This window comes from Camelus dromedarius, chromosome 27 (assembly GCF_036321535.1).
Source record: "Camelus dromedarius isolate mCamDro1 chromosome 27, mCamDro1.pat, whole genome shotgun sequence".
In the NCBI taxonomy this organism is placed as follows: domain Eukaryota; kingdom Metazoa; phylum Chordata; class Mammalia; order Artiodactyla; family Camelidae; genus Camelus; species Camelus dromedarius.
In genome coordinates this window covers 9,171,715-9,198,683 of record NC_087462.1, presented here as the reverse complement: position 1 = coordinate 9,198,683, position 26,969 = coordinate 9,171,715, and the positions used below count along the sequence as shown (strand labels likewise).

The 26,969-nt window shown below is 55.3% G+C and overlaps 2 protein-coding genes across 8 annotated transcripts in view; one reads left to right on the top strand and one right to left on the bottom strand.

Moving 5' to 3' along the window:
* CHERP (calcium homeostasis endoplasmic reticulum protein) overlaps nt 1-16,263 on the top strand; it is a 17,964-nt gene extending 1,701 nt beyond the window's left edge. Inside the window, exons 3-18 of one of the 4 annotated variants that reach the window (XM_064479955.1) lie at nt 1,377-1,561; nt 2,685-2,822; nt 3,036-3,187; nt 4,709-4,820; nt 4,919-5,008; nt 6,334-6,643; nt 7,433-7,608; nt 9,370-9,805; nt 10,828-10,911; nt 11,081-11,319; nt 12,245-12,378; nt 13,111-13,197; nt 13,588-13,731; nt 13,828-13,944; nt 14,423-14,517; nt 14,796-16,263. In XM_064479955.1, the coding sequence (XP_064336025.1) occupies nt 1,377-1,561; nt 2,685-2,822; nt 3,036-3,187; nt 4,709-4,820; nt 4,919-5,008; nt 6,334-6,643; nt 7,433-7,608; nt 9,370-9,805; nt 10,828-10,911; nt 11,081-11,319; nt 12,245-12,378; nt 13,111-13,197; nt 13,588-13,731; nt 13,828-13,944; nt 14,423-14,517; nt 14,796-14,989 (2,693 nt within the window). In that variant the 3' untranslated portion in view covers nt 14,990-16,263. Of the gene's footprint in view, nt 1-1,376; nt 1,562-2,684; nt 2,823-3,035; nt 3,188-4,675; nt 4,821-4,918; nt 5,009-6,333; nt 6,644-7,432; nt 7,609-9,369; nt 9,806-10,827; nt 10,912-11,080; nt 11,320-12,244; nt 12,379-13,110; nt 13,198-13,587; nt 13,732-13,827; nt 13,945-14,422; nt 14,518-14,795 lie in introns of all 4 variants that reach the window. The other 3 variants (XM_031437517.2, XM_031437520.2, XM_031437519.2) reach the window with 3 other exon arrangements.
* On the bottom strand, nt 15,519-26,868 carry C27H19orf44 (chromosome 27 C19orf44 homolog). Of its 4 annotated transcripts, none has more exons than XM_064479956.1 (10): nt 26,006-26,714; nt 25,814-25,907; nt 24,427-25,192; nt 22,709-23,027; nt 22,302-22,375; nt 21,202-21,604; nt 19,716-19,811; nt 18,300-18,466; nt 16,782-16,860; nt 15,519-16,618 (listed from the first exon to the last, which is right to left on the bottom strand). In XM_064479956.1, the coding sequence occupies exons 1-9, from the start codon at nt 26,106-26,108 to the stop codon at nt 16,789-16,791; spliced, it is 2,094 nt and encodes a 697-aa protein (XP_064336026.1). In that variant the 5' UTR covers nt 26,109-26,714; the 3' UTR covers nt 15,519-16,618; nt 16,782-16,788. The 4 variants fall into 4 exon arrangements, with proteins under 4 accessions (XP_064336026.1, XP_064336027.1, XP_031293384.1 ...); XM_064479957.1 differs by lacking the exons at nt 15,519-16,618; nt 26,006-26,714 and adding exons at nt 17,351-17,499; nt 25,609-25,732 and having other exon boundaries at nt 25,814-25,909; XM_031437524.2 differs by lacking the exons at nt 15,519-16,618; nt 25,814-25,907; nt 26,006-26,714 and adding exons at nt 17,351-17,499; nt 26,746-26,868.
* Nucleotides 26,869-26,969: the final 101 nt, after the last annotated feature.

Sequence of the window (26,969 nt, the reverse complement as noted above, 5' to 3'; positions counted from 1 at the left end):
CCAGGACATCAACTTTATAAACTCCCTGCCATAGGCAGCTGGAAGCCACGAGAGAATTTGAAACTAGGGAGAGATGGATCCATGTGGCCTGTGTGGAGGACAGGCTGGAGGGAGCATGAGTATAGGCTGGGACCAATGAAGCTGGCAGTTGATGGTAATGTCCGATTTAAGTTGGCGGGTTGAGTGGAGGGAATAGGCATGGGGGCAGGTGGGGTTAAGGGATAGAATCTGTGAACTGAAGCACTGGTTGGATGTTGCTGCGGGTGGCATCGCTGGGCAGAGGAAGACAATGTTTTGCCTTGAGTGACTGTAAGGCAAGAGCTGCTTCCCCTGTGAAGAGAGCCCACTCTCACCCTGGAAGGTCAGAAATCGGGGATGCTGGGAACTTGGTGCCATAGTGGAGGGGGGCAGGGTTGGGGTGCTTCTAGCAGGGAAAGATTGGGGCTCAGGAAGTGATTTCTGCAGGAAACAGTATCTCCGTTGCTGTTGAAGGACATGTCAGAGTTAGGCAGATGGAAACTGAGGAGACAAGGGTGTTTGGGCAGAGGAACAAGCCTTAGGAGGGGCTGGGGAGTAGAGGGGACAAAAGCTCAGGGTGTCTAAGCCCAGAAGAGAAGAGATTCTTGGAGTGGCCAGAAGGGAGAATGCAGAGCAGGCAGGTTTGGCTTGTCAAGGAATTGGGGATTCTGGAAGCTTTGGGGGAGTTTTTGAAGGATATCAGGACTGTGTTCCGGAGCAGGGTCAGCCTGTTGTAGCCAGCTCTTCATTCTGGTAGTTTGAGAGGACTGAGACCCAGGACTGTTCTAGAATGGTGCCTCACAGACTCTAATAAAGAGCTGGTTTTGTGTGTTTTTCCAACCTGTTGTGGAAAGTATAGTTTTGCAAAATAAAAGTGTGAGCTGGGAAACGTCAAATTGCTATAAAAGTGCCAAGATGCTCTCTCGCCATTTCTGTGCTTGTCTAGTCTTGGTACCACCTGAGGCTGGTCCTTGGCAGGGGAGGGGTGGCAGGGCAGGACTGGACACAGGGAAACCAGTTCCCAGAGTGATGCAGGTGACAGCAGAGTCATGGCAGTGGCGGCAGGACACAGCTTGGCATGTGATCTAAGAGGGTGACTTGACTACGGGGGGCAGCTTGTTAGCATGAGGTGCAAAGGAGAGGTGCACGTACCGTCTTGGCTTTTGGCTTGGGTCTGTGGGTGTAGCTGTGCCAGCCTTGGAGCAGCAGGGGGCTCTGGAGGGGGTGGAGCGTGGGGTGAGAGGAAACATGCCTGTTTGAGGAGCCCCTTTGGCTTAGAGCTGCCCAAGAGACAGCCAAGGGGACACTTGGACCCCAGCCACCTCCTCATGGGGCCACCTCTCCTCCTCCCCTGCCAGTCATCTGCAAGCAGCAGGCCCCAGAGCTGGAGCCGACCACGGCCCTGCCACCCCTGCCACAGCCCCCGCTGGCCCCTGCTGCGCCCATCCCGCCAGCCCAGGGAACCCCGTCCATGGACGAGCTCATCCAGCAGAGCCAGTGGAACCTGCAGCAGCAGGAGCAGCACCTGCTGGCCCTCAGACAGGTACGGGCCTGCTCCCCTTCCCCTCTCATTCTGAGGTGGGTACCCAGAGCTCACTCTCTCTGCCTTAGTTTTTACATCTGTACATTGGTACTAATAATAGATGTCAGCACTGAGGATGGGGACAGCTTGTGGCCCGGGGCTCCGTGCATCGCCACCATTGTCACTCCAGTGCTGCAGTCCCCCTGTGTTGTGTTTAGCATGATCCCGATGCTGGACACCGAGCTTGCTTCTCACCCCAGTGAGATCATTGCACAAGCTTGGATACACGCACACCTGTTGTGCTAGGGTGGAGACTGACAAGCAAGACTGCACGTTAGAAGTTGTGTAACGGAGAATGCCAGGTGGCCTCTGGTGCCATTGGCACCAGCCTCTGCTAGTCAGGTCACCCCAAGCTGTTGTGAGGAAGGACCCTTTTGTCCTGATCTGTCACAGTCTCATATTCTAGCCAAACACAGTAGGATGTATTACCAGAAAATAAGATGAACAAAAAATAAGACACCTGAAACACCTGCCCCAGTTTTATTACTAGAGTTAATATGTAAAGTTACTGTTGTGTTACTGAAAGCAAACCATTTCAGAACACTCACCCGTGGTTTCTGTACAGAGCTCTTCGCAGGCTGGCCACTCCAGCCTCAGCCGGCCCCGGGCTGACCACCTGTCCCACAGCAGTGCTGGATCTCAGCCAGTGTCTCAGTTTGCCAACCTAACAGGCAGAAGCCTGGCATCGTGTTTTGATTTCCAGTTCCCTGATAGCTAGTGAAGTTGCTCTCCTTTTGCTTGACTGGGGACCATTTACGTGTCCCCTCCATACTGTGTTCACACCCGTCATTCATTTTCGTTTCTTTTTTGGGTGAATTGATGTGCAGAGGTTGCCTGTTTCTCTGGGTCTTAATTTTTCCGTCTGTCACCTGGGCAGCAGACATCATCTCCCACGGTATCTTGTCTGGCTCTGTCCTTGGCCCAGTCTGTGTGCTGTGCCTGTGAGTCACAGATGCGTGTCAGGGACTTTGGGTGTGAGGAATGGGACCTCCTCGTGTGGGGGTCAGGGTACTGGTGGGCCAGCCTTGAGGGGCCCGGGTGGAGGCCTCTCCTCACGCAGTCTTGGTCCTGCCTGGCCTCCCAGGAGCAGGTGACGGCAGCCGTGGCCCACGCGGTAGAGCAGCAGATGCAGAAGCTCCTGGAGGAGACCCAGCTGGATATGAATGAGTTTGACAACCTGCTGCAGCCCATCATTGACACCTGCACCAAAGATGCCATCTCGGTGAGGGCAGGAGTTGGGGAGAGTGCAGAGTGTTCCTGATGAGCTGGGAGTCCCCGCAGCCTGTCTGGGCCGGGGCTGCTCTAGAGGCACCCCGTCTCTCCCTTCCCTTCCTTCTTGAGGACCTCCAAGGGCTGCCAAGAGAGACAGAAGTCAGGCCAGGCCATGGGGCGTGCCCTGCCCAGCCCCACTCACCCACCACCCTGGCTGTTGCAGGCCGGGAAGAATTGGATGTTCAGCAATGCCAAGTCCCCCCCGCACTGTGAGCTGATGGCCGGCCACCTCCGGAACCGCATCACGGCTGATGGGGCGCACTTCGAGCTGCGGCTGCACCTCATCTACTTGATCAACGACGTGCTACACCACTGGTGAGGGCCTGCCCTCTGCCTTCCCCCGCTCCTTCTCCCTCTCCTGGGCCGCTGCTCTGCACTCCGGAGCCGGGCCTGTCCTGGGTCTGGGGATCACTTCCAAAGACCCCAGGGGAGGGCCGGTCTGGGCCAAGAGCCCTCCATCAGGAGGACACCCGCCCCCCACATTCAGTTGGGATGCTGTCTCTTCGCTCCTTGCTCTCCTCGGGGTAGTTTCTGAGTGTTTTTCAGTGTCTCTCTGTCAGCTGCCAGCCCCTCTTCACTTACCTACACACCCACCCGTCACCTGACTCTGCTCTCCTTCAGGAATCTTCCAGTAGGGTCCCCTGAGCTAACCCTCTGTCCCAGCCCCACACACAACCCTCCCAAGGCCAGGCTGGTGTTTACTTCCACACCATTCTTTGGTGCCTTATGACAGAAGTCAAGAAACCAGATGCTTGGGCCAGAGACAGGTGGACGCACACAGTGCTAGTGAGGCTAGCCTGTAGCTGGGAAGACCGGCTGCCACGTTGGCTTTGAACTTGGCAGGCTGAAGGATAGCTCCTGTGAGGGCAGCAGAATCAGCCCTGGGTCTCACCTGTCTTCTGCCCACGTGCAGCTGGGGCCCCAGCCCTCCCTGCTTCCTTTGCCACCCAGGTGGTTTGGTTCTCACTCGGCGCTTCTGCCTCGTCCTTCCCTTATTTCTCCTCCGCTGGGAAATAAGCAGCCGTTTGCAACCTTGTCTGCCCTCCTTCACCCGCCGCTGTGCCAACTCCAGGCAGCTCTGGGGAGGTGGCCCTGTTTCTGGCACTCCTCCAGCCACGCTCTTCCCAAGCCTCACTCTTGGGAGCCCAGTGCCTCTCGCCCTGTCCTCCTGCTTGGACCTCCCCACCCCCCGGCCCAGCCTAGCTTCCCAATCCTGGCACTCGCTGCCCTTTCTGAGCTTCCTCTGGGAGGGGTTCCAGCCGCCCACCTTCTTTCCCATGTCCTCCCCTGGGAGCTCTGCCACCTCATTGCACAGCCTTGGGGGGCCTCCTCACCCATTTATACACTGAGTGCCCCCAAGAGGCTGCCTCACCCTGCCCGGCCTCATGCTCCTAGGCACCTGGCAGCCCGCACACTCCCTCTGCCTCCTGGAAGCCCAAGTTTCCTTGTGCAGAGGCCGTGACAGTGCTGAGCGCAGCTACGTGGACCAGGCCCAGAGCCCTGTGGACAGCTGGGGCTCTCCCAGGCCTGCGTCTCTCCATCCTCATGCCACCCTGGGAGGGGAGAGTTATTTTACTGATGAGGGGCCCAGGGTGACAGGCCTTGTTCTGCAGGCCCCCAAGCTGTGTTCTTTCCCTCCACCCACCGCTGTCCGTCTGTCACTTGGGCCCAGGCCCCAGCACAGGTCTTGCAGGCAGCCCAGCCCTTGTCCCGGCCGGGTTGGGGGCCCGTGTCCCAAGAAGGCAGAGGGTGCTGTGGCTGGAGCCGCGATGGTAACGGGCGCGTGGCCGGGTCCCGCCCCAGGGCCCTGACGCGCGGAAGGTCTCTCCCTCACAGCCAGCGCAAGCAGGCCAGGGAGCTGCTGGCCGCCCTGCAGAAGGTTGTGGTGCCCATCTACTGTACCAGCTTCTTGGCTGTGGAGGAGGACAAGCAGCAGAAGATCGCCCGGGTATGTGGGGCAGCCGGGAAGGGCAGGGGAGAGGGGCCGGGGGGCGGGTGGCGCTGGTTTCCCCCTGACGTGGTCTCTCCCTCCTCCCCCACATCCAGCTCCTGCAGCTCTGGGAGAAGAACGGCTACTTTGACGACTCCATCATCCAGCAGTTACAGAGCCCGGCCCTGGGGCTCGGCCAGTACCAGGTGAGTGTCACCACCCCCACACCACTCCCCGGGGCAGGGCGGTACCATCGGAGGGTCTGCCTGCTGCCACCCCTGCACGTTCCTGGAAGTCAGGGGGCCTGCTTGCCCTACCTGGGCTGCACGTGGCCAGTGGGGTGGTGACCCAGAGATCTGGTGGCATTTTCCAAACTGGGCTCCCAGATGTGCCCCCCAGGATGGTGGTGAGAGGTAGGAGGCTGGGGTCTGAGAAGCAGCTTCTGGGCCCCACCCCGTGCACAGCAGCTGACGAGCACGTCCTCTGTGAGCCCACCGGACTTTCTTCCTGGCGCCCTTGTGACCGAGGTGCCTGGTTTAGAAGCTGCTCTCAGTGGTGTCTTGGCCCATTTGTGCTGGTCCTCTAGGCACAATGGGAGTGTGAGGAAACCCCGATGTAGTCTGGGCCGCTGCAGTCGTCGTGTCATGCACGTTGTTCCCCTGTGCACGATCTGCTTCTCTCTGAGGGGGCACCTGCTCAGAGGACAGGGTCACAGGGCAGGGAGAGGAGGACCAGAGCTCCTCTGCTGTGGCACCAGCATTGCTGCCCCATCTGCAGCAGCTAGAATAAAATTACAGTTTGTGCCCCAATTTCTCAGGCCGGAAGATGTCATCTTCCTACAAAGGTCTGGTTGCCTGTCAGAAACTCTGTGTTGACCGTTTTCTCTGATGCTCCTGACTGCCACCCTCCCCGCTGGGGAGACGCTTTCATGCTCAGAAAGGCAAACGAGGAAAGTGCATTTCAGACTTTCTCTAAATTTTACCCCCTTTTTTTGTTGGTAAATAAAAACGGGCTCACACTGCCATACCTCAGTGACAACTCACTGCTTTTCTCCTCCTGCACTGGTGGTAGCAGCTCGTGGTTACGGAGCCACCCTGGGCTCTTTCAATGAATTTTCCCCCAGATCCTCCAAGGTAGGTCTTGTTTTCCCGTTTTACAGATGAGAAAATTAAGGCTCCAGGGAGGTTGGAACTTGCTCAAAGCTGTATAGCAAGAAACAAATGCAGCTTGTGAGCGCGTCCTAGGACATGTGTCGTGGTGGGATTTTAACTGCACTGCAGTCCAGGGCCTGGCTGCCTTGTTTGCCCCCATTGTTAGGGATTCTAAACTGCCCTGCACTGAACATCACCAGATCTGGCTAGATTGAGATGCTCTGTGGTGGTCAAGCCCAGGTTGACAGTGATGTGACCATCGCCTGCCTGCCCTGGGTCCCGGGCCTGGCTGCCCATGGCAGCACCCCGACCTCCTGGGTGCCCCGCAGGCATCTGTCCCTGTGCAGCTCCTGAGCACCAGCTGCCCTTACCTCCGCCAGGCAACCCTCATCAGTGAGTACTCCTCGGTGGTCCAGCCGGTGCAGCTGGCTTTCCAGCAGCAGATCCAGACCCTCAAGACCCAGCACGAGGAGTTTGTCAACAGCCTGGCCCAGCAGCAGCAGCAGCAGCAGCAGCAGCAGCAGCAACAGCAGCAGCAGCAGCAGCAGCAGCAGCAGCAGCAGCAGCAGCAGCAGCAGCAGCAGATCCAGATGCCACAAATGGAAGCCGAAGTCAAGGCCACACCGCCGCCGCCTGCCCCGCCCCCGGCCCCCACGCCTGCCCCGGCCATCCCGCCAACCTCCCAGCCTGGTACGCGGCTCCCTCAGCACCCGCCCTCGGGGGGCAGCCTCCAGACAGCAGTCTTCTCCCCCAAGAAAGGCTCTGGTTCTGTAGTCTCAGGCCCAGGCCGAGGAGCACATTCTCATTTATTTACCAGCACCAGGCAAGTGATTTCACAGGTAAATGTAATCCAACCCTTGTAACCGGGACAGTTCTTCTCCTGGACAAGACATCCTAGAGAATGGAGAGGAAAGCTATCCAAGTCATTTTTCGAGACTAGGATAACTCACCAGGTGGGCAGAGACAGGGAAAGAATTAAAAATGCAACCCAGGATCACTTTTGAACAAGGAAGCAGAAATACTAAACAAAATCTTAACAGGTGAAATCTAGCGAAATATTTAAAACATACATCATTCCTAAACAGGGTATGTCCCGGGAATACGTAAGGATGGTTTGATACTAGAAAATTTAACAAGGTAACCGATCAGGTGGGAAGAAATGATCTTTCAACTAGACGCAGAAACGGTATTTAATAAAACTCAGTGATACAATTCTTGAGCAAACTAAAATCCATATGGCAAAACTAAAGATAGTTATTGTAAAGCTTTTGAAGAAGAGGGTATATGTCCTGAGCACAGTCAGTCCTCTCCTTTTTGCTGCCTTCCCTGAGGCAGTGGCAGCTTTCAGTGGGGTCAGGAATTAAGGGTCTACCTGGAAATAAAGCCAGCCTGGGTTGTCCCTGAGGGCTTGCAGATCATTTCAGGTGGCGCCCCCTGCTGCCGGGGGCCTTTTCTAACTGCCTTCCTGCCTGGCTCTAGATGACAGCAAGCCTCCCATCCAGATACCTGGCTCTTCTGAGTACGACGCCTCAGGAGGGGTCCAGGACCCTGCCGCCACGGGGCCCCGGGGCCCTGGGCCCCACGACCAGATCCCACCTAACAAGCCCCCGTGGTTTGACCAGCCTCACCCTGTTGCTCCTTGGGGCCAACAGCAGGTAACTCTTAAAACTTGTTGCGGGGGTAGCTGGCTGGGGCACACTTGGGCCTAACTGGATGGCATGCCAGTGGGTGGTGGCCTCTGCGGGTCGATAGGCTTTTAGCCGCTCCCTGGGAAATGAGATTCTGCAGCGGGGTCTGGTGTTCGGGGTGTTGGTGGCAAGAATGTGATAGTCTTCCCAAGGTATGAGGACCCTGCCAGGGAAGAAAGTCAGGCCTTTTACATCCTTCTCTGGCACTTTGGTTACCTGGGCGTCTCAGTGATACTGGTCCCCGTCTTCCTGTGAGTGCTGCGAAATTTCACACTGTTAAGTACAGCAAGGAGATTTGTTTCTTTCTCTTTTTCATCTGGTTCGACCAGCAGAGTGTCCACATCTCGTCTCCCTAGAAAGAACATGGTGCTTCTGTAAGGAAAGGGAGAGTCGGGAATATCAGGCTGGCAGTGTCTTCTGGGCTGGGATCCTGGTCCCTGTCTCCTGGTTCCTTGGGGTCGGAAATGTCTAGGCTGAGGCAGGGGTCATTTCACCCTGCATAGCATGACTGGAAAATACCTCTCAGCTTGCTCTTCGGCCACTGGGCCTGGTGAGAGCGTTCAGGCTCAGCCCCGGGTGTCCACTTGCCCCAGGACCGGGCGTGGTGGGTGAGGCCCTCCCTGGTAGAGGTCGTGAGGATGGAAGGGAGACAGCTCTGGACTGACAAGTGGCTGGGTCCCTCCAGCCCACCCTCAGCTTCAGGACAAGAGATGTAACTTCACGAAAGTTGGGGCATCCCCAAAGACAGCTCCCTCCCCTGAGTGCCTGCTGTGAGCCCTCTGATGTGGGATCAGTTCTCATCCCCACTTTGTGGGTGTGGCAACAGATGCCCCGGTGTCTCCTGGCGCTGTTTTCAGGGACTGGCAAGTTAGGCTCGCAACAGCGAGGCCCCTCACTGAGGGCCAGCAGTGCTCCCAAAGTCCCCAGTCAGAAACCACGAACTGGCCTGCCCACGTGGGCTCTTACACGTTTTGAAACAGTTGGCAGACTTAAAGTCTGACTTTCTGGCTTCTCATGAAAGTCCTGAGAGTGTGGTGGCCTGGGCCAGCCTCCCTGTGCTTGCAGTCATTGGAGCCAACCGGCCCTGACCCTAGAGGTGGGCCCTCTGGGCACCTCACCCAGGCACAGGCCACGCTGGCCCTGAGTTTGGGTTGCCATCCTGGCTTTGTAAGTCTTCAAAGCAGTGGCTGAGTAAGATGCAGAGCTTCCTGTTTTCAGCTTCCGGAAAAATGTTTCCTGGTAATGGTACAGACTCTGAACCAAGGATTTGAGAGGGCAGGTGACTCCAGGAGGCAGCGTAGGGGAGAGAAGTGACAGGGAAGGGATGTCGTCAGGGTGAGGGTCTGCCGCGGGCCCCCGTGGCTCAGTCTCTGCGCCCTGGAAGTAGTGGGGGTGCACCCCTGCACTGCCACCTGGAGGGGCTCAGGGGCTGCTGCTTGTCCACCTGCTCCTGTCAGGCACAGGGTTGGGGATGTCCCCGGCCCAGATGTGGCTGCACTTTTTGAGAGTCTGGGCCCAGGGTGCGGGCGAGTGGGCACCACAGCATCCTCTGCACAAGTCAGAGAGAAGGAGGCGGTGCCTGGCTGGGCTGTAGGCCTGCAGCTCCAGGAGGTGCTGGGGTTCAGGCCGGGCCGCCTCCATGGTCGGAGAGCAACACCGGCAGATGTGTGCTGAGTGCCCCGCGTGCCTGGTGCAGGCCAGGCCTCACGTCCGCTCATTGCCTTGCAGCCTCCCGAGCAGCCCCCGTACCCGCACCACCAGGGCGGGCCGCCCCACTGCCCACCCTGGAACAACAGCCATGAGGGTATGTGGGGCGAGCAGCGCGGGGACCCCGGCTGGAACGGCCAGCGTGACGCGCCCTGGAACAGCCAGCCCGACCCCAACTGGAACAGCCAGTTTGAGGGCCCCTGGAACAGCCAGCACGAGCAGCCACCCTGGGGCGCAGGCCAGCGTGAGCCGCCCTTCCGCATGCAGCGGCCACCGCCCTTCCGTGGGCCCTTCCCGCCCCACCAGCAGCACCCGCAGTTCAACCAGCCGCCGCACCCGCACAACTTCAACCGCTTCCCGCCCCGCTTCATGCAGGACGACTTCCCCCCGCGGCACCCCTTCGAGCGGCCGCCCTACCCGCACCGCTTCGACTACCCCCAGGGGGACTTCCCTGCTGGTGAGCGAACGCCTCCCCCTGCCCCGCGGTCCCTGCAAAGGTCAGGTCACTTGCTGGCAGGGCCTGGAGGGGTGCCCAGCCGATCGGCCTCCTAAGCAGGCTGTCGGCGCTGCTCGAGGTCCTGCCGTGTGGCCCAGTGTGCCCTGAGCCAGGGTGACAGGCTGAGGGCCGTAGGGTGACGGGGAAGCCCAGCCCGGGCCCTCAGGATGGGAGCGGGGAGATGAGGTCAGTCTGGCTGTGGAGGTGTGAAGCCCTGTTTGCGCTTTTCACTCACCGCAGGGATAGGGCGCTATCTGTCCTGCAGAAGGGGAGATGGTGGGGTGCTGGCGGAAAAGGAAGTCCCCAGCGCCCATGGTGGGCAGACGGGCGGTGAGCGGGCACTGAGTCCAGGCCTGCCTGCGCTTGTGGTGCTGTTCCCTGTTCCTCGTCTCTACTTTCATCACTTTTTCTATTGGCTTTTTCAAAGAATCTTTAGTTTTGTCAGTTTTTTGTTTGTGTGTTAAAAATTCCATTTCTTTTCTGTTACTGATTGTATCTTCATTTTCTGATCCATCTTGACTGTAAATTGAGCTTGGAGACCAGCAGTAGGTTTACTGCTTGTGTGAGTGTCCCAGGGCTGCTGTCACAGAGCCCACAGACTGGGCAGCTCCGACAGCAGGAGGCTTTTCTCTCGCTGTTAGTTCTACAGGGTGAGGCCCGAGATAGGGGGTCAGCAGGCTTGGTTTCTCCTGCGGCCTCTCTCCTTGGCTTGTAGACAGCCGTCCTCTCTCTGTGTCTCCAGGCAGTCTTCCCTCTGTGTGTGTCAGTCTCTCTCATCTCCATACACCAGGCAATATTGGCTCAGGGCCTCTCGTCAAGCCTCATTTCAAGTAGTAACCTCTTTAAAGGCCTCATTTCCAAATGCGGTCACATTCTGAAGTACTGGGGTCAGGACTGGGGGTGGATTTGCAGGGGACACAGTTCCGCTCATCACACTGTTTGGTCATATGATTTCCCTTGTGGTTCCTTCCTTCACCCGTCAGGTCTGTCAGGTGCTGCGGTGGGTGCAGGACAGGCCACTCCGAGCCCCGGCCCCCCGCCCCCTCCTCGCTGCATCTCCCCGAGCAGTGAGTGAAGCAGTTGGAGGGAAGGTGCTGGGCAGGGGGCCCAGGATGTGGGTGTGGGCGTCCTTGCCCGCCTCTGAGCCCCTTTCCGTTGGCGCGTGTATGACTGGGCATTCGGTGCCGCCCAGCTGATGGCTTCCCAGCAGGCCTGAGACGAGTTTCTGTTTTACAGAGATGGGCCCTCCTCACCACCACCCCGGCCACCGCATGCCTCATCCCGGGATCAACGAGCACCCGCCTTGGGGAGGGCCCCAGCACCCCGACTTCGGCCCTCCTCCCCATGGCTTCAATGGGCAGCCCCCTCACATGCGACGACAGGGCCCTCCCCACATCAACCATGATGACCCCAGCCTGGTCCCCAACGTGCCCTACTTTGATCTCCCTGCTGGGCTGATGGCCCCCCTCGTGAAGGTAATGTCGCCAAGTTGAGCACCAGGCTTCTCCACGCATGCTTGTGTTGAGTGCTGTCTCCACATGAAGAGTTCACAGGTGGAACCTGTTTCCCACTTGGCTACAAAATGCAGCTTCCCAGGGCCCCTTCCCCTCGTTTCCGGTGCCCCATTGAACTTGAGCAGCTGATGAGGATGTGACACCGCCTTACTGGCTCACTTGGGGCTGTGAGCAAGGCCTCTGTCCCCTGTGCTCCCTCCCAGCCTCCCTCCCAGGGTTGCAAATGGGGTTGCCACTCAGAGTGGGCTGGGCATGAGATGCGGGTCGTCTTGGTCCCCGCTCTTGGAAGTCACCTTGTCCAGGGGCTGGTGACAGGGATTTCTCAGCAAAGGCGCGGCCTCTGTTGGAGGAGCAAGGTGAGCAAGGAGGAGACGGGGTGAGAAGGGGTCGGGGCTCCTTATTGGTCACTGTGCTCCCTGCCCCCGAGACATTAGCAGACTGGAGGTGGAGGATGGTCACATCAGGTGGCATGGAGAGTCAGGGGCGGAAGGGCAGATAGTGGGACCCCTGAGGTGGGAGTCTGGGCACAGGGTGGTGGTCGGCCAGTGAGGGCATCTGGGGTCCACTGTGTGTCTGAATAAACAGAAGGGTCTTTCCTTCACCCAAGCTTAGAGGCCACGTCTGTGTGCATTTTTGTACAGAGAGAACTCTGTGCTTTTGTCGGCCTTGATGGAGCCCTCAACCACACCATTTAGGACAAAGTCATTGGTGTGGCCAAACTCTACAAGAGAGTGGGGTTTCCAGGAGGGGCTGGATGAGGCCCTCTGATTCCCAGGGCTGCTGTCTCCCACCTCCGGCTCCCCTGGTCCCCTAGCCCCTACAGCTCCCTGGGTGGGGCTGAGGTGGCTCTGGCAGGGTGCGGTGACGGCTGTGTTCTCTGCTGCAGCTGGAAGACCATGAGTACAAGCCTTTGGATCCGAAAGACATCCGCCTCCCACCCCCCATGCCACCCAGCGAGCGGCTGCTGGCCGCTGTGGAGGCCTTTTACAGCCCTCCGTCCCACGACAGGCCCAGGAACAGGTACGGGGCTCCAGGAAACCGGGCGACGGGCAATGGGAGGAGTGGCCTCTGTCCCCTCTCCTGGCTTGTCTTCCCCGTGTTTGCTTCAAGACAGACTCTTAACAGTCATGCCTTCTTCTAGGGTGGTGTGAGGCCCAGGTGAGGAACTGTTGCGGTCAGGGAGCCCATTTCTCCGCCAGCTTGTGCGATGTGTCACCCCTATAGTGGCCCTCAATAAAGGGCTTCTCTGATTGAGGCATTAGTACAAGAACTTGTCTCAGGTGTGGCACGTTCGGAGGCCACCAGTCGCTTCATATTAATTAGGCTGTGTCACAGGTCCCTCTCCTGGTCCCCTCCCCCAGCAGCATCATCGCTTCAGCTAAAATCGGTTCCTGCCTTGTGTCAGGCCACAGGCCTGTCTGCATACAAAACAGAGCTGCTTGTCCCCAGTTACAGTGACCCTCAGACCCTCCTCAGCTGTTGGAGAAATACCAGTGTGGCAAGGCGTGGAGCTGGGTGTGCATCCCAGCCTCTGCACCTCCCAGCGGGCGGCCTGGTCTCCCTGCCCAGTTCCTCCAAGGAAGGGCAGCCCTGTTGAAACGACTACTCGAGTGCTTTTTGTGCTGGGCCCCTGCTCTGTCCTGAGTGAATGCGGAAAGGCTTGTTGGGTGGGGCTTATTCCTGCTGACTTTCACAAGTTCCCTGGGGGAGGAGAGCCACCCTGGTCACACAGGGAACACCCCTGTCTTACAGCGAAGGCTGGGAGCAGAATGGCCTCTATGAGTTCTTCCGAGCAAAAATGCGGGCCCGGCGGAGGAAAGGCCAGGAGAAGAGGAACAGGTGAGAGCACTTGTCCACCCCCCTCCCCGCCAGAGGTCAGGCCTCCAGGGCGGGTACCACCATAGGGCAGCTTGGAGCCAGCCCTGCCTTTGCTGATGCCCCACTTGGACAGAGGAAGGTCATTTTTGGCCTCTGCCCGGGTCTTGGGTCCAGCGCCCACAATAAAGGTACTGGAGTTGCTGGCAGCTGTTTCCAAGGCCCAACTTGAAACTCCACGAGGAGAGAGAAGTGGGCTGTGGTCTGTATTTAACCCTGATGTGAACCAGTGTGTCTGCATCTGCTCTGGGCACATCTGGGGTCTTCTAGAAACTGAGGGTCGGGCAGGCTGGGCACAGCCTGTGGAGGGGCCAGGAGCTGCCGGGCCCTGGCTCACCAGGCCTCTCCCTGCAGCGGACCCTCAAGGTCACGGAGCAGATCCAAGAGCCGAGGGCGCTCCTCCTCCCGCTCCAACTCAAGGTCCTCCAAGTCCTCCGGCTCGTACTCAAGGTCAAGGTCTCGTTCCTGCTCCCGTTCCTACTCTCGCTCCCGATCCAGGTAGGCTGGGCACTGCCTCATGGGGTGCAAGTCCTGAGGCTTCTCAGCTCCAATGGCGGCTGTGCTGACCTGCCCCGCTCTCCCCTGGCCCCACAGGAGCCGCAGCCGATCTCGCTCCTCACGAAGCCGCTCCCGTTCCCGCTCCCGCTCCCGCTCCAAGTCCTATTCCCCCGGAAGGAGACGTCGGTCCCGGTCCAGGAGCCCCACCCCGCCGTAAGATTTCTGTCTTAACTGTCGAATGACCTCTGGTAGCGCCGGCGCCCTTTGATGCTTTGCTGTGAATGTTGAAACGTGTCGTTAGAAGATGTACTGGCGTGGTCCGTGCCGGGGCGGCGCCGCGAGCACTAGCACAGTGACAGCGGCGCCTCATCTCACACCTCGCTCTCACCTTTCTACAGTCTGTTGTAAAGCCCGCGTCCGTGGCTGGGCTCTGTGTTTTCTAACCATTTTATGGGTTCTGTGTGACCTGCTCCAGCTGCTGAGCGTGGGGCAGGGCCATCATCTTAGGGAGCCCCCTTATCTGGCTGGCGAAGAGGATAAAGAAGAATGCTAGAGACACGAAACGTGTGTGTGTGTGTCCATCTTGCGCTGGTGACGGTTCATATAAGCTACCTGCTGTAATACTCTTAAGTTTTCATTCCAATAAATGTATCCGCTCTTTTTTAAAAGACGTAACCTGTCTTAATTTTAGTTCCTCGGCTGGTCTGGGTTCTAATTCAGCACCTCCTATACCTGACTCAAGGCTTGGGGAAGAGAACAAAGGACATCAGATGCTGGTGAAAATGGGTAAGGTTCCTGGGAAGACAACCGCCCGCTCTGGGTGTTCGGGGAGAGGGGGTGATGGAGTCTGAGAAAGTTCCGACTCACGGTCAGAACTTGTAGGAAGGGCGAGCCTGCAGGGGTTTGACCAGGCATTCTCTCTCACTCCATCAGTTTCACATTCATAAACTGCATGACTGCACGTTCGACTCCCAAACGCATTCCTGTTTAACTTCCCCTTGGTAAATTCACCACGATTTCCGCTTCCTTGGTGGGTTGTAACCACTCCTCTCTCTCTCCCTAAGGCTGGAGTGGATCTGGTGGCCTCGGCGTGAAAGAGCAAGGGATCCAGGACCCCATCAAGGGGGGTGATGTCCGGGATAAGTGGGACCAGTACAAGGGCGTGGGCGTGGCCCTGGACGATCCCTACGAGAACTACCGCAGGAACAAGAGCTACTCCTTCATCGCCCGCATGAAGGCCAGGGACGAGTGCAAGTAGGCGCGCCTCGGGCAGGAGCCGCGCCAGGGGCCAGTCACACGGGCTGGCGGGACCTTCCCGGCTTACTGGCAGTGGAAGATGGTAGGGACATCTCGGTTCTCACACGCTGCTCCACCTTGGGGAGCGATAGGAGAGAAGGAAGACTGCAGCAGGCGTGACCAGTGCTTGACGGCGTGGAAGGCCCAGGCCCCACCCGCAAACCAGCTCTAATGTAGAAGTAAGATTCACGAGGAGGTGTCCGGCGAAAGCAGCCACGAGCTCATTTCCCTTGACAGTGAAGAGAGAAACACAAGACTCCCAGAGAAGGATGCCTGGCACCTGAAGGAACAGCTGCCTCGCATCTCCCCTCAGATCCGAGCCTCTTAAACCAGTGCGAGTGTGCGGAGGGGCCCTTGGCGAGCACGCCAGCCCGCCGGGGACTGGGTGCCGAGGGGCCGGCCCTCCCACTCTCTCCCATGGGTTGTGTGTGAGAAGGCTCAGGCCAGGCGCTGGTAACTGCTCACTCTTTAAAAGTGGAAAAACAAAACCGTTTTGATTTGCAAAGTTAAACAGGGTTTTCATTTTTATTCCAAATGGTTTAGTTTTAGAAAAAAGAATACTGATCTAGGCTGATCCCCAGTGAGGTAATTTGAAGCCTGACTCCTCTGAGACATACTGGCCACTAGTTCAGTTATTTTAGCTGTTTGAGTTTTTTTGTTTTGTTTTGTTTGAATGTTCGCCATTTGCTGTTACCTGCAGAAACAAAAGGTTCTAAGGAAGCCAACCTGAGGCATCTTCAGATCATGGAATGACACCGCCCTCGGAGGATTTGTGCCCTTAGCGTCTCTACTTGTGTTTTTCACTTAGAGGAACCCCCACACCAGCACTCACATGCGACGGCCCATTCGCATCCAGGGTGTGGAGAGTGACCACTGGCCCCGCCTCCTGCTCTGTCACTTTGCCTGTCCCCACCCAGCCCTAAAGGGAGGGGAGGCGGAGGGAGCCGTCTCTGCCGGGAGCCCGGGGTAACCGCCGGGATTGGCCACACTTGGCTGGCAGCTTGGTGCGGTGCCATTTGTTTGTACAGAAACATTTTTGAAAAATTCTTTTCAATAAGACACAAAGTCCTCTCCAACTTTTCAACCTGATGTGATAAAATATTTGATTTTGTTCTAGGTTTCCTGTAGCTGTGAATTGTTCAAATGTGTCTGATTCAGGATCAAATGTAAACATACGTTGTTAACAATTTCTTGTGGATTTTACTGTTTTGCCTTCAAATAAAGACTTTTTTTAAAGATCTTTTTCTCTGTGCGTTTAAGTCAGAAGCGCGCTCAGACTGAGCAGGGAGGTGGTGCGTCCTCAGCACAGACTTTGTCTGAGTTGCAGAGTCGGGTCAGCTCTGCCCTGGCGTCTCACACGGGAGTCCCCAGCGTGGATGCCTGGCCCTGTCTCCTCATTAGTAGCGGGACTGCTCACCCCTTGCCATCTGCCCCCGCTCATGAGAAGGCCAGCACCTGGCCATGTGGCGCCGCTCCACAAGGTCCGACATCTTCTGTCCTGCCGTGAGTGGTGGCTTCTCCACCCAGGGTTCCATTTACAGCGGCCTGTGGTGCGTCCTCTCAGGTGCCCGGCACGCTGCAGAAATGGGGGCTGGGAGGACTCAACTATCAGCTGGAAAAGGCTGGAGCTGGGATCCCACTCAGGTGAGTCCTGGGTGCCAGCTGCCCCCCACCCCCTGACTGTCCCCGGGAAACACGTGTGAGCATGGCAGCCAGGGTTCTGGGCCAGCTCCTCAGACCACAAGTCATCTCACCTGGCATTCACAGCTCCTTCTTTGCCTCCTCCAGAGCCTCCTCCATGGTCAGTGGGGCGGGCCTGTGTTGTCTGATGTACTGTGGGGTAGAGGATACACAGGGAAGCCATCACCACTGCTGCCTCAGGTCCATGGCGGCTCTGGGTACTGGAGATGGCACTTGTCCCCAGGGGCTCCCAATCAGGCTAACAAAAAAATGATGGAAGGCCAGGTGACAATGCTGTGGAAACAGAAGAGGAGAGGTGAACCCAGGCAGGCTCTGCAGGTATCCTGCAAGGGACGAGCCCTGAGTCTGAAAGGGAAGAGGGATCTTGGTGGGGGCTGGGGCAACACGGGTTGGGGAAAAGGGCTTGGGTGCCACTCTCAGGACATGAGCTATGGCCAGGCAACACGGTCAGATCGCGTCACCCTGCATCCGATCAACTATGGTACGTCCAACAGAAAAAAGCTTAAGGACCCCACAGGGGCGCAATCAGCCAAGTCCAGAGTGTGGAAAACCGTTGGACAAACAATTTTCTTCCAACCAATAAACTACAAGGAAATAAAAGAGATAGGGGAGGCAGGCAGACCTGTAGAGCAGTGGTTCTCAAAGTGGGTCCCCAGTGGATCCATGAGAAACTCCCAGGCCGGCCCTGCTGCCAATACAACCCGGGTGGTCGCAGGCCCTCGGGGGTCTGAAGCTGCTCAGGGCTGAGAACCACTGCTCTAGGTTAGGAGGCTAAAAACACGGAAAAACTTCAACGTACAACTTTGGATACTGATGAAAAAACAGGAACAAAATGTACAACTTTTTTTATGAGATGAGTGGAAATCTGAACACTGGATGTCTAATGATATTAAAAGTTAATTTGGTTTTGTTATTATAAATATTGTGACTTTTTTTAAAGTCCTTATTTTCAAGAACTATATACTGAATTATTTATAGATAGAATGGTAAAAATCACCATGCAGAACAATTCATATACCATTTCTCCAAGGAAATATGTTTTTATATATACTATACCTATTATATAATTTATACATTATATACAGTGTATTTTATATTGTATATATACATGACAGTTTATACTTACACAGAAAAAATCTAAAGGTAATAGTTTCTGTGAAATTATGGAGGACTATATAAGTTACATATCTTTAACAATATTTTTTTAAAGTAACATTTCTTGTAATCAGACAAAAAATAAATTTTTGGAGGGGAAGAGGTTATTGTGACATCCCTTGAGCTTTGGCTCTGGGGACCGAGGCGAGAGGAAGGGTCTGTGGAGGGGCAGGGCCCCTCACTGAGGAGAAGGCCACCTTTGGTCTGAGGCCACACAGAGCCTGGGTGGCAGCCAGCTCTGGGAGCCCCCAGCCCAGCCAGGCCCAGCCCTGCACGGACAAGGAGAAAATGAGGCCCTTCTACTGGGACTGAAGGTGAAGGGGGCTAGGTCCCCAGCATCCCCGCTGCCCCAGGCTGAGCGCGGGAAGCCGCCTGCCCGTCCGCCCTCCCGGGAAAGGAGGGCCGCAAACAGTCACCTCTTTGGTCTCCTCCAGGGTGTGGTAGTGGAACGAGTCCTGGTCCAGGGAGCGCAGGAGGGACGCGTGCAGGTGCCGGCTGGCCTCGATGAACTGCTGCGTCAGGCTCAGCTGCTGCTTCAGCACGTCGTTGAGCGCGCAGGCGGCCGGGCTGTGTGCTGTCAGGGCTGCCCCGGCTCCACGTTAGCCCCGCGCCCCGCGAGGGCCCTGCGCCTGCCCCTCCCTGGCGGAGTCGGGGTGCCCTCTGCGAGTCTGCCACCTTCGGAAGGCCTCCCATCTGTTCTCAGTAGTACACGAATGTACTGCTCTCTACTGACGTGTGTGGATCTCAAGAGCTGCCTGTGCAGAGCGCTCCGCTCTGGGCTTAGCCGGAGCATCCTCCACCTCAGTGTCTGACACGAGGGAAGGAGGCCGCGCACCTGCACCGGCTGATCTAACACTCCTGAGCTGTACACTTTCACGTTATGTGTTTTAAAATTAGTAATTAAAATCATTTAAAATTTAAAATGCCATTAAAATATAATTTTTAACTAAATAAAAATACAATTAAAGATAACTGTGCAATTGTTAAAAAGAATTGTTACTAAGACTACACAGTAGGGGTGGGTAATAGCTCAGTGGCAGAGGACGTGCTTAGCATGCTTGAGTCCTGGGTTCAATCCCCAGTACTGCCATTAAAAAATAAAGAAAAATAAAGCATACTTATGAAAAAAGACTACAAAGTAACATGGAAAAGTCTTGGAGGTTAATAAGCTTAAAAAAGTATGAGATTTTTTTAAGGATATAAACATTTCATTTGTTACAACCAATATATTTTAATATCTTCATCTCAAAATGTTAAGAAAATTGAAATGGGAAAAAAAGAGCAGATTCTAGAAGGACCTTGCTGGTATTTAGTGAGCCATCAGCGGCGCCCCCATGAGGACCTGGCACAGACTGGGGTTCTTAAGGTGGCTCTTAGTGCCTTCCTCTCGCCCCAGGCTGGGCTGGGCTTCCCCAGGGCCCTTCAACTCCCCCAGACTCGGCAAGGGCTGTGTCCACATGGCTGGGCCTCTCAGTACTGGCGGAGTGTCCTCCAGAGAAAAACTGCTGTGGGTTCTGGACCAGACAGGCTCAGGGGGAAGGTACAAAATGAAAAGAGTCTTGCTGGGGTGGAAGGTGCACAGGTGTCACCGGGACCTCACTGTTTTGTCTGACACTGGTGTCCTATTACAAGACAGACAAGATTCTCAGACACTCTGTCATCTGGGATCCTAGGAATTGCGGCAGTTGCCTGGGGCTGTGACAATCCCCACCAATGGATTCCCCAAACCCAGCGCTAAGGAGGGCACCACACCTCTAAGGGTGGGCATGAAGCCACAGGTAAAAATGTGTCCGCTTCACCAAAGGGACCCACAAGGTGAATTGGGCTGTTACCTTCTATGGTGTCCGCACTGACAACGTGGCTGGTGATGGGCGTGGGGTCCACGTAAGTGCCTCCCAGGGCTGGTCCGATGGCCGCCACACCGGCCGCTGTCCCAAGTAGAGGGGGAGGGGTGAGTGGGCAGTATTTAGAGCAATGACTTTCCTGTCAACAGGGAAATAAGCTACGTGACTCTGTCCTTTTCTCTTTCTGAACATGATGACCACCCACCTTGCTTTTTGAACCTCCTCCCCTTTTAAAATTTCCCCAAACCTTCCTCCATCTTTCTGGGAGGTTCTCCCAGTTAAATATACAAGTCAGGTGAGCTTACTGAAGCAGTCACTGCAGCTCATGGTGGCTGATGGCTGTGGCATCGTGCCCTCCTCTCGCTCTGTCTCCCTTCTACAGCCATCTGAGAGCTTCAGAATGTTTCCTGGACTCTAACAAGCCGGTTTATTTAGGCTGCCTTTTTCCTCCCTCCTTTCAATGTCAGCCTAGTCTGGGAAATCAGCACTGCCAATGTTTTACGAAAGCATCCCTTTAAATTGCAAAAATCACGAACAGAAACGCGCCCATTTGCTGCCACTGGCCTTGCTGTCAGAAAGGCAGCAGGAGGACATGGAGAGGGAGGTTCTGAGTCACAGAACTCAGGTTTAAAATCCCCCTGAACACTTTCCAGTGATGCAGGTTGGCATGTCTGACTGGCCTTCCTACCTGAGAAACAGAACAGTCACCCCCCGCCCAGGTGTGAGGCCCAGGCTGATTATGGCTGAGCCCCCAAATCCCACTGAACAGATCGATGGAGAATCACACCCCCCCACACAGCCCAGGAACAAGCTCTGTGCACACGGTGGGTGTTGTCTAGACAGGAAAAGGGAGCAGGAGAATCTCTAAACAAAGGGACTGCTCGTCCAGAAGGGCCAAGACTGACGCTGGGGGCAAGAGGAACGTCTGGAAAGCTGCACTAGGCAGGGTGAGCAGTGCCGCTGCACCCACAAGAGAATCAATCCACCAAAACCCAACGAGTGCCGACAACCAGCCAGACAGGCCACACGGCAGTGCTCAGGGCCCCGACGCTGGAGCCCCACAAGCCACCTGGGGACATGCTGTCTGGGCAGGAGGTTCCTGTCTCAGCGCCGTCCCCAGCTCACCCTGGGCGCCGCTGCCCTCTGGGGCCGGTCCCTCTCTGGGGGGCCGTCCTGGCCACTGCAGGAGGCCGAGCAGAGCCTCTGGCCTTCGCCCAGAGACTGTCGCCCAGGCCTTACCCATGTCCCCCGGGGCCAGGACCACCCCAGCTGAGAACCCCTGCCTTGGTCTTTGGTTCTGAAACCTTTCAGAGGGTTTTAGAGCTCAGAAAACAGAGGGGACTACCCAGGGAGCTCCTCTTGTCCGTGGAAGAGGACACTGACTGTCTGAGGTCCCCACAGCTGGTTAAGGGTGACAGCCCGGACCTCCCGGCTCCGGGGCTCCCTCCGCAGACCCTCGGGCCAGCGCACTCACCCTCAGACCACTCGTAGGTGAAGGCGGGACCGAGGGTCTGCACAGCTGTCTCCCTCACCACGACTCTCGTCACGGCCCTGGCCCGCTTCTTCTGAGACTTGGGAGTTGGTGGAGGAAGGTCCGTCTTCAGGCTCACTGAGAATTCAGACAAAGTGGCCAGTGTCCTGTCGGGAGACCCCTCGGAATGGGCCAGCGACTCAGATGCTGTCGGACTGGGGGATTCTTCAAAGTCTTCTGAATAAGCCGAGCTCCCTGCGCTGGCCGCAGGTTCCTGAGACGCGGACCCCAGGCCCTCAGTGCCCGAGGCTGACCGTTCACTCAGGCGCTCGGAGATCTCGCTTCCAGAGGCAGGGTCCCCTGCCCAGGGACTTTTGCTGGAGGCCTTTTCCCCTTGACCTCCTTTCTAAAACAAAGGATGGCAGAAATAACTGAAAAGTGTTTTCAGATGAGCAACACTCTCCAAACACCCCTGCGCTGGACTGAGGTGCAGGGCACTGCAGGGGCCCGGCACGTGAGGGCCCACGCCGCCCGCCTTGACGTGGGCAGGCCGAGTGCCGGGGGCAGAGCCCTTAAACCCGGCAGCACAAGGCTGCGGCGCCGCACGCTGGCGGTGTGAGCGCGCACGGGTGGCACCTGTCAGTGCCATCGTTATGTATTATTAGAACGTGCGTTTGATGGCGGGGCGGTTACGAATCACCCCAGGGCACTGGGACGAGTCTAAGTCAGTGGAGGTATTGCCATGGGGAGGTTTAGCAGAACCTGCTTTAATCACCTGCTATGTTAAGTAGCTCCACCCTGTTACCACTTAAATCAGGCTCTCTCACCTGTGGCACGTTGACATTTGAGACCGGAACATTCTTTGCAACAGGGACCATCCTGGGCATTGCGGGACATTGAGCAGCGTCCCTGGCTACCACCTACGTGATGCCAGTCATACCCTGCACCCCAGCCAAGGTGACCACCAGGTCGCCAGACATCACCAAGTGTCCCCTGGGGCTGCAGTCATCCCCAGGTGAGAAGCACTGACCTAAATGAGGCATGATGGCTGCACACTGTCCTATGTAAAGACCTACAGTGAAAAATTAGCTTGTTGTACTTACTTCCAGTTCCAAGTCTGATTTCTCACTGACAGCTGGAGCCAGATCATCAAGGGATAAAATATTTATCCTAAAATCTGTAATGAAAAATGTAACATGATGATATTTATTCATTTATTTACTCCACAAGTGTCCACCAGCCTGTTGTAGGCACGGTTAACTGCTAGGGGCAGGGAGAGCAGAGGGTAGCCAGTCTCTGTCCTCAGAAAGCTGGCCCAGGGTTCCCAAGGCTTTTTCTTTACAAGGGCTGGGGAGTAAATATTTTCAGCATTTCAGGCAAGTCTCTGTCAGCATTCTTCAGTTCTGTCCCTATGATGCAAAAGCCGCCACAAACCATGTGTAAACAAATGGGTGTGGCCATATCCCAATAAAATTTTATTTACAACAAAAGACTCAGGGATGGGGCTTACCGTTCAGGCTGTCATCGGCGGCTTCTGAGGGGCACTCATCCCAAGGCCCAGCCTCACTCCTGGGGGAGGATGAGAGCTTGGCGTCCCCCGTCATCGAGGACACTGACTTCGGAAAGGAGCCAGTGATGGAAAGTGATGCTGAGCGGGAGGCTGTGTCACCTGAAATGTGAGTCCGTGGGGCACGAGCTCTCGAGCCAAGACTGTGAAGGGTGCCATCTGCTGACTGTGAGCCTGGCAGACGTGATGTCCGAAACGGCTTGGGGCTGGAAAGTTCCTTACTGGGCAGTGAAAGGACTCTAGGTTGAGTTGGGATCTGATCCTACTTTGACGGAAATAAAAGAAGTAAAATTAGCAAACATACAATACGTTAAGTCCTTATCATTCGACTTGGTGGCTGGTGGAGAACAAGAGACCAAGGCCTCGATCATCAAATAATTCCTCTCTGCCCCCTTCTCTCCTCTCCCCTCATTTCTGGAAGTCAAGATACAGCATTTAGATAAGATGATACTAGGATTGGAAACACTCCACAAATAATCAGAAATATCACTCTGCTTCCAAAAATATATTATTACACATCTTCTAGACTAAGGCCCCTGAGTATAAGATCTGTGACAACCTGGGTGTTCAATAGAGTTTAAATCAATATGCAGACTTTTCCCCCTTCCAATGCAACCTTCCCGTTTCTTCACATCCACTAGGCTGGCTGTCACACACACACACACACACAAACAAAATAACAAGTGTTGGCGAGGATGTGGAGAAATTGGAGCCCTCTTACACTGCTGGCGGGAACATAAAATGGTGTAGCTGCTGTGGGAAACAGTTTATTCCTCAGTAAGTTACATACAGAATTACTATAGGGCCCAGCAATTCCACTCCTAAGTACAGACCCAAAAAAAATTGAAAACAGGAACTCAAACAGATACTTATACACTATTCACAGTTGCCAAAAGGTAGAAACACAAATGTCCATCAACAGATGAAGAGAGAAACAAAATGTGGTCCATCCATACAACGGAGTATCACATCACTCAGCCATAAAAAGGAATGAAGCCCTGACACAGGCTACAATGGGAGTGAACCTCAAAACCATTATGTTGAGAGAAAGAAGCCAGACACAAAAGGCCACATGTTGTATGATTCCATTACATGAAATGTCCAGAACAGGTAAACCCATAGAGACAGAAAGCAGATTAGTGGTCGTCAGAGTCTGGGGAAGGGGGGAGACAGGGAGTGATTACTGGGTAAGGGTTTCCTTTTGGGCTGATGAAAATGTTCTGGAACTAGGAGGGAGGGTATAGCTGCGATCACGGCTGGTGTCAGATCAGTCATACCAAGTGCTGTCCTGTGGTGTGTACAGTTATGAGTTCCACATATTGCAAAACTGCCTGACGTGTCCCAAATTCTATCCCTTACAGAGCAGACCACCAATAGGTACCTGCGACTGGCTTCATCCAACCTTTCCCCATCAAATGCTTTCTCAAGTAGCTTATGGGTGTTGGCCGCCATTGAAAGTCTCTAGTACTATGACATAAATGTAAAGGGTTTGTTAAAAATAAATATATGCCAGGGGGAGGGTAGGGCTCAGTGGTAGAGCACATGCTTAGCATGCACAAGGTTGTGGGTTCAATCCCCAGTACCTCCATTTAAAAAGATAAAAGTAAATAAACGTAATTACCCTTCCCCCCAATAAATAAATAAATACATGCCAACCTTACCGAGGAGAGTTTTATTTGTTCTTTCTCACTGGCTTTGTTGCTGGTGAAACCCTGCTTCGTGGAGTCCTCTTTTTCTCTAGGAGATTCCATCAAGCTGCCCAGCAACTCTTTCATTTCCTCTTCATCACTGTCTGGAGAATCCAAGTTTCTAATAGGTTTTTCCTCTTTGGGTGTTTGAGAATCCCCCTCTTTCCCAACATGTGCTTCATGGGAGATCTTTTCAGCAGGTGGCTCTCTCTTCTTTAGAAACCTACTGACTTTCCTACGTGGCACGTCACTCTCGGGGACAGGAATTTCACGGGCCTGTTTTGGGGAGGCTTTGTCTGTGTTCCGTGGAGAAAGTTCAACCGTCCTGCTGGGGGGAATCCCGTCTGCTCTGCTTGGAAGACTGCCCTCAGAGGTCTGCAGGTCAGATTCCACGTCAGACAACTCCATCCGCACCTTTCGGTTCCTGATCTTGGTTTCGATCTGGGCCAGCTTCGTAAGCGCGGCATTGGCCCTGGCCTTCGAGGCAGTGGTGGGGGGTCTACCGGAGGAGAGCCAGGGCCCACTCCCCAGGACAGTGTTCTCTTTCAGGAGTAAGCATTCTCCGCCCATAGTCTGGTTTCTTTTTAGAAATCTGCTCTGACCGGGTGCCATTTTGGTGAGACTTCTACTGATTCTCAAGTTCCTGTTTTCTTCCATCTTTGAATCTTCTAAGGAAATATCACTGAAGTCACCAAAGATACTGTGTGAGAGACGGCTGGGTTTTCTTATTGAAGCCATCCTAGGGAGTAAAGAAGGAAAACTTATAAGAAGAACACCTGATGTTCACATTGTGCATTTGGATCTGCCGATGCCTCCCACCACCCAGGGGGGATCAAATCCCCCTTCGCAGTCTGGCCGGAGCCGCACCTTCCAGCCTGATGATGACAAGGAAAATGACAAGACACCTGCCAGGTCTCAAGTGAGACATGTTACCTATGAAAGACGAGAGCCGGTGCTTCTCAGCTCCAGCCCTGAGCTCTGCTCAGAGCTACATTCTCTCTCTGACCCCTCACATGACCCTGGGGGGTCAGCCGTCGCCATCCCCATTTCATGGAGGAGGTGGAGGGAATGAGAGCTCCCATAGGCTAGGTCACCTGGCCAGTGGGCAGCAGAGCCAAGTTCAAGGCTCAGGCAGATTCCAAAGACCCCACTCACCCCTACAGTGCCTCACCACCTTTCCAGTGGCTCCACCTCTACTCCTAGTGAGTCCGTCTTCCCAGCTGCACCCCAAGTCCGGTCTCCTCCTGTATCTGAGTGTCCTCAGCTCTCTCACAAAGAGCTGTTGAAACACAGTCTGTGTATTTAACAAGCTCCCCACCACTTTCTGGGGGAGCGGAGGGGGCTATGGACAGACACGGACCTCGCACCAAATGTCGGCGTGTGTGTGCTGGTGGATGGTTTTCTGGGGAGGAGGGCCGGAGTTTTCATCATATTCTCGGAGTTCCCACATGCCCCTGAAAGAATATAAATGACTCATCGCAAGATTTACCAAGGTTTCAAAGTATTTTAATGATTAAAATAAAAAAAAAAAAAAACAAAAACGGAAGAATACCGTGTGGGTGGATGTGTGTTTGCTGCAGCCCCTTCAGTGAGGAACTCAGCAACAGCAATGAAAATGTGGACTGAGTAGTGACCCCGCAACACCAAATGTCCATTACCTAGTGAATGGATGAGAACTGAGTTCCATCCATAAATCAGATACTATTCAGTAATAAAAAAAAAAGAACAAATCGTGATACACACAACAACATTCATATATGTCAAACACACCATACCAGGGGAAAGTACCAAATGATGCAAAACACACACACACACCGTATGATTATAAGGACTGTCCAGGAAAGGCAAATCTATAGACTCAGAAAGCCCATTAGTGGTTGCCTGGGGCTGGGGGCGGTAGCGGGGACGGACTGCAAAGGGGCAGGAGAGATACACTTGGGGTGACTGAAAACTTCTAAAGTTGGATGATGGTGATGGTTGCACCACTGGGTAAATTCACTAAAAATAACAAAGTTGTACTCTTAGAAGGGGTGAGCTGTATGGTATGTAGATGAATCATCAATAAAGTTATTAAAAATAAGTAACACGGGCGGCTCTCAGACTATCCGGGTCTTCCCCCAGGCCCGGAGCGACCCACATCGGACCATGCTAGCAAGCAGGGCCCAAACAGAGGAACTGAGCCGTAAAGTCGCTGGGCCACCCTCCCGCTGCCCAAAAGGCCCAGCTCCCGAGCGCGCCCCGTTTCCCCGCAACTGCTCGGGGCCCGGCCACCGCCCAGCCAACCCCACCAACCTCCTCCCACGAAGTCCTTCCGCGGAGGCCGTCGCCGCTCTCGGCCGGACACTAGGGCTAGAGGGGACCGTTGCCCACGGCAACAGCGCCAGGAAGAAAGAGACCACAACTCCCGGTGCACGCCGCGCCCCAAGAACCAATAACGCCCTAGGTCACAATCGCGGGGCGTCATGGGTGTGGTAGTTTGGGGGCGGGCATAGCGTGCCTTGAGCACTAGGAACCAA